Below are 6,042 nucleotides of genomic sequence, written 5' to 3'. Positions count from 1 at the left end.
GAGAGAGAGAGTTAGAGAGAGAGAGAGAGAGAGAGAGAGAGAGAGAGAGAGAGAGAGAGAGAGAGAGAGAGAGTTAGAGAGTTTGCTGCCCAGGGGAGGTGCGGGAGGAATCAATTAAAACATCTGCCACGGGGTGTTGACCCTGAACCCCCCCACAGGCTCCCCCATTTCACAATAAGCCCCCCCATGAGAGAGAGAGAGTAAAAGGCAGAAGGACATCCCTGCAGTGATATCACCATATCTCTCTCTCTCTCTCTCTCTCTCTCTCTCTCTCTCTCTCTCTCTCTCTCTCTCTCTCTCTCTCTCTCTCTCTCTCTCTCTCGTGCAGGTGCACGCGCTAGAACAGCTGTCATTGAGTCAAACGCGGGTGCGCGCGCTGCACACAGCTAGACTCTTCTGTTTGAAGATAATGCCGCAGCTCCTGGCCATCTTGTGCCAGACGCAACGAAGCCCCGAAAACAAACTAAAGAACGTTTTTTTTCTATCTGCGTAGGAGCGGTGACAGGCGAGCCCACCAGAGACCGAGGACCCGCCGCTGTCTCTCTCTCTCTCTCTCTCTCTGCGTGTGTGTGTGAGTTGGAGACACATCATTAGCATCAGTTGTGGATTATTCCGCGGACTGGAACCATGAGCTGGGGAACGGAGCTCTGGGTGAGTCTCTGTGCACGTCTGCTGTTTGTTAAAGAGGGATTGTAACGGCGCTGAGATCAAATCAAAGCAGTGCAGCTCTAGCGGCCCTTCTTTTGCCGCTAAAACCGTTAGTAACGTTAGCATAACAGGAAGGGGGGGCTAATTTTCTCGACCTCAATCACCCTAGCTCGCGCTTTTTGCCCCTCGTGCTTCGCTAACGGCAGGAAGGTTATTGCAGAAGTAAAAAAAACCGCAGCTAACTAGCATAGCGCCCGTTTCAGCCCATATTTGTGCTTTTCACATCACGCTTTGCGCACACACCCCCTCACACGATCACGCTGAAGGTGTACGCTCGTTGTTCACCTGTGTTACTTGGTGGTAGATGTGTAACAAAGCGAGGTCATGTGTACATTTCACAGGAAGTGTCTTCTACGTGCTGCTCTCCTTCTTCTGCTGGTTGCTGTCAACATGTTTATAAATCATTCAGCTTTTGCACCTGAAATAACACTTTCACCGATGCTAGATTCACATCACACACGACCTTTAAAAAGAAGACCTAGCTGTCCACAAATTCAGTGTGGATCCAGCTCGAGCCTCTTCTCCTCTTGCTTCAGTTCTGAATCGTAGGAAGCCTTGAAAGCAGCACTAGTAGAAGCAGGGTGACCTCACTACAATAGATTCCTGCACCATGATGTCACATTTCATCTCACTGAAATTCAAGCAGACTTTCTGATCAGGATGTGTAATTATTACAGTATTTCATCACGCCAAGAGTCAAAAAGTCGAGTGGTGTCAGACTACACCTGGTGGAATTCCTTTTGTAAGGGATTTGTTTAGATGGCACGTGTCATTTTACTGGCAGAGTTCCTGCTGTCAGTTAGTGCAAATGCACGTGCATGTGTTTGCAGGTTTCCACATGGAGGTGGCTGTTGTGCCTGTGGGGGAGAGAGGGTGCTTAGCCACACATTCATCATGCATTAATGACAGTGTTCCCACAACGTTTTCCTTTAAAGGTGTGGGATACTGCAAAAAAATGTTTTAATGATTATTTCTGATTAAAATCGGTCACTCTGAGTTAGTCATGCAGGCGGAACATGCAAATAGTCTCCTACACTTATCTCTTGCGTTAGCGTTTGATAAAAAAATAGACCCTGAAGATTTGATAAGCCTGATGGACCTACCTCACACTCAAAGAATCACAAATATTGATTCACAGCAGGGAAGGCTGCTGTTGTTTTAACATCCAGGGAAAAGCAGAGGACGTCTCGACTAGTTTAAACTAACCGTTAGCATTAGCAACTTCGCCGCGCTGCAGAAGCTCCTCCAGGCTTGTGTGATTAGTGGAGAAAAAACATCAACGTTGCAGAGCAAACATCGTTAGTGGTAGAGTTGTGTTGCTGTTATCCAATCCAAGGCGAGATGTTCAAATAAGACTCCAAATCTTGCCGTCTGGAGCTCTCCTCTGATGTGGCATTCAGGCACATCGGAGCTTCTTTCCCTCTGAGTACAACTTGCAAGGTAATCATTCCTACTAGAGAAATACGAGTGTCCCACACCTTTAACATTTCTTAGCATTTAGCCAAGAGTCTGGAGGTAGTTAAGTCAGGAGTATGCTTTTTAAGATAAGAAAACTCCACATAATTCTCCTGTAATTTACCAGCTCCCAGAACCCCTTATTCCACGTGTAGTCAGAGTACTTTTACTTTTATTTCTTACTACTCAACTGCAAAACACTGTGACCCAGTTGGATGAGAAGTGAACATAGCCCCCGAGGGGTTTTACAGGCTTTTTATCTTTGAGTCTGGAAAACGTTTGCAAGTTCTTCAGAGATCGAGCTTTTGCAGAGTGTATTGCAACCAGATGCTTGTCTTTTGTTTTTTAGTGGTCTCAATGGAGGCCAGGCACTTGTTTCTTTAATCTCAGGTCCATTCAGTAGGGAGACAGACAAAACTCAGCGTAAGTCCACAGGTGACTCCTTTTACCAGTTGTTGCAAACCCTGACAGGTGTTGTAAAAATGTGAAGGATGGGGGTAACATAAGACTGGGCAGTGGATATTAAAAGGGTTTTATTGAAACAAAAAGGGTTTAAAAACGCGCAAACAGATGACGACAGTGCATTATAAAAATAATGCAAAAGAAACAGAACTCCCTAAAACTCTGAAAAAGGTTAACATTACACAGCAAATTATCAACTATAAAACACCTGGTTAAAACTTGTATTAAAAGCTTTACCACAACAAAAGGTGTTTAAAACCGAGGTCAGTAAAATTGCCACAAACAAAGTTAACCTTAAAACCAAACAGCCAAAAAGATCCCACTGGACCATCCAAAACTTTTCACTTAGTGTTAAAAACTACTACAGTTTAAAACTCAAACAAATCTAAACGAAAGTGGTTGAAACCAAACCAAAAATCAGGAGGACGGCAGAAGCCCTGCACTGCTGCCTCCCAGACTGCTGAAGGCACAGCTCTTTTATCCCAGGTGTTGGTCATCAGATGGATTCAGCTCAGCTGTGCTCCTCAGCAGCCTGGAAGGGAGGAAGAGGAGGAGGGGCAGTGTCCGGTCAATCACCAGAGCTGGGTGATCCTGGCTCCTGCTCTTCCCTGGCCAGACTGGCAACCGTAACGCCAGTGGAAAGTGCACACAGCTAGAAAGCACTCAAACATACAAATGTCCTAAGGTGCATGTGAAGACGGATGCCGACCAAGGTGTCGACCATGGTGTGCTTAAGGACAAAAATAATCCCAAACACCCTTGAGCAACTAAAACCAGGATCTCATTGACTGTTGTTACAAACATCGTTAGCCAGGGAGTTTATGAAATGTCTGGAAATGCCTACCAGGGCTTACGGCTTGCCCTCATGAGGCAGAGCCTTGCTGGTGAGTTGCTGGAACTGCAACACTTCATCGTATTTGCACAACAAAACGCCGGGTGTGTGGATGTCGTTTCACTTTAGGCTCAGACAGGGTATCCGCGGGTCCTTAAAAAGGCTTACAAAGTCTTAAATTTGCCTTAAAAATCCTTAAAAATGACAAAAAACCCTTAAATACAGTTTCCAAAGGTCTTAAATGACCAAAGACCCAATAAACAAGATTCTTTTATTTCTATAAAATTTTCGTGAATTTCTAGTTAGTTTTCAGCATTTTTGGTGTACGATGTTGGCGTAAGCGGAACCGTACACGTTCAGTTGGTTGTGAAAGGGGGCTATTTTTAGATGAGCACATTAGCTGGTTAAGCTAGTGGGCGCTTGCGTCATGGGGAAGTGCAAGTTTAATGGTAACTGGATGGCTAATCCCACGTTCGCAACATGGTCAGCACCGGTTCCAGGCAATAGCTGGAAATTATAGCTTAAGTTTTATTTTTAAAAATAGCATACATTTGGTCAAAGTGGCCTTAAAAAGGTCTTAAAAAGTCTTAAATTTTGCTCCCTTAAACCTGCAGATACCCTGCTCAGAGAGTCAGGATGCAAAATAAATACTAAACAACTCAGGGAGGATGTTTGACCCAAAAACACAACTTAAACTGAGATGGAGAACAAACCGAGATATTTAAGTTCCCTCTTAGATCAGTCGTGATCAGAAAATTTGCCCAACTATTGCACAGATGTTGCAATTTGTGTGGAATTTTGTCACATGAGCCTAGTCCGACTTCCTTGTATGAAGCCTGTCACAGAAGTTTGATTCCAGCTGAGATTTCTCATATTTTCTAGACAGCAAAAGAATGCATCTAATTTGATTTAAATAATGCATTGAGATAATATACATCAGTAAAAAGGTTGCAGCCTTTTTGTTGTTCTTCCAAAAGGTGTAGCTCATTAATCAATCAATCACATATTTAGGTACAAAATCATGACTAAAGTTTGGATGCTCTTAGTTACCCTCATGTATACATGCAAGAGCTTTTGTTGCACTCATCCTGTTGTTCCTCGCTGTGAACAGGAAAGTGAATATTTCAGGAAGTGAAGCTAAAGTAGAACACGGTTGTAAAACATAATTGTGGTTCAAGAGCTGCTGAATTACTGTGAAATCCTCTTGTTATTTAACAAGTAGCTCAGGAGGTAGAGTGGGATGCCCAGTAATCGGAAGGTTGCAGGTTCGATCCCGACTCCTGCTGTTGTGTTCTTGGGCAAGACACTTAACCCACTTTGCCGCTGGTGGTGGTCGTAGGGACCGGTGGCGCCAGTGTTGGGCAGGCCTCACCTCTTGTCAGTGTGCCTCAGAGCAGCTGTAGCTACATCGTAGCTCATCCCCACCAGCGTGTGAATGGGTGACTGACTGATTGTGTTGTGAAGCGCTTTGGGGGGTGGGGGTGGGGGGGGGTTGTAGAACCCTAAGAAGGAGCTGTACAAACATAGGCCATTTACTGTTTAATAAAACCAACTGAAACCTCGTCTCAGGTGGCAAAGTCCTATCCGATCTGTACAATAATGAGTGTCTACGGGGTGTGTCACATCTGGAAATTGTGTTTTTATCCGTACATCAGATAGAATTAATAAATAAACAGAACAAATTGGCATGTTTTTGTAACTCACCGTGCGTGAGACAGCATTCTTTCACCTTCACAGTGTTGGATACTTTTGGTGCGACATCATGTAGCTATAATTGTAGTATTCACCAGCCTAAAAAGGAATGTTTGTTGGCAGTACACCCGTAATATTATCAAGAATATACCATCAGAAGTGTAGCTTTTGCATGCTGCGCTACATTTAAACAGGAAACATGTTGACTGAGCAGAGCTCCAGTGTGTTTTTTCTCATCGTTTTAAGAAGTGAGAGTTGTTTTTCCTTTTAGTGCAAGCTGGGAAGTGATCAGGATCACATGCATGTGACCTCCAAACCATATCCTCTGAAATCAGCCAAAGAAGAAGGAAGCAAAATGTGGTGAAACATGTGACTGTTTTACATTTTTTTATAAAAAAAAAAAACAAACGTGATTGTTCAAGAATATTTTGCAACTAACTTGAGTCACATTAAACTAAAAGGAAGCAAAGTTTTAAACCTAAAGCTGGCAACAAGCAGTCATTTGTGATTGAGGAGGAACATCACACGGGTTATTTTTAGATGAAAACATAAGGGTAGATAAAGTGGACTTATGTCAATCAGAAAAAGAAGTGGGCCTCATTGTCTCGCTTGGTGATAAACAATGCAACTATCACGCCTCTCCAACTTGAATGTATCACTTCTCTTGTGTGGTTTTAATTTGGGAACTGGATGTAGAATAATTTTCTCTCTAAAGCACGTCTGAAGGACTCATTTACCTGAGAAACAGTTTATCGATGAGGCAGAATGGACAAGGTTGAGACGCTAGTGAAAGAGCAGCAGCTAAAGGTGAGTCGGTGTCATCAGTAACAGGTTGCAAGAAAAATGGCTCCTGAGTGGATGTGGACTACATAGTTATAGTCATTTTACATTAT

At 43.6% G+C, this 6,042-nt stretch overlaps 1 protein-coding gene across 9 annotated transcripts in view; it reads left to right on the top strand.

The window, feature by feature from the left end:
• Positions 1–325: 325 nt before the first annotated feature.
• fnbp1b (formin binding protein 1b) overlaps positions 326–6,042 on the top strand; it is a 92,927-nt gene continuing 87,210 nt past the window's right edge. For 8 of the 9 annotated variants that reach the window (XM_070552482.1, XM_054744608.2, XM_054744607.2 and 5 more), the window contains exon 1: positions 667–5,956. In XM_070552482.1, the coding sequence (XP_070408583.1) occupies positions 5,915–5,956 (42 nt within the window). In that variant the 5' untranslated portion in view covers positions 667–5,914. The other variant, XM_070552484.1, reaches the window with a different exon arrangement.

The sequence above is a fragment of the Nothobranchius furzeri genome, chromosome 6, assembly GCF_043380555.1.
Source record: "Nothobranchius furzeri strain GRZ-AD chromosome 6, NfurGRZ-RIMD1, whole genome shotgun sequence".
In the NCBI taxonomy this organism is placed as follows: domain Eukaryota; kingdom Metazoa; phylum Chordata; class Actinopteri; order Cyprinodontiformes; family Nothobranchiidae; genus Nothobranchius; species Nothobranchius furzeri.
This window is presented reverse-complemented; position numbering and strand designations above follow the sequence as displayed.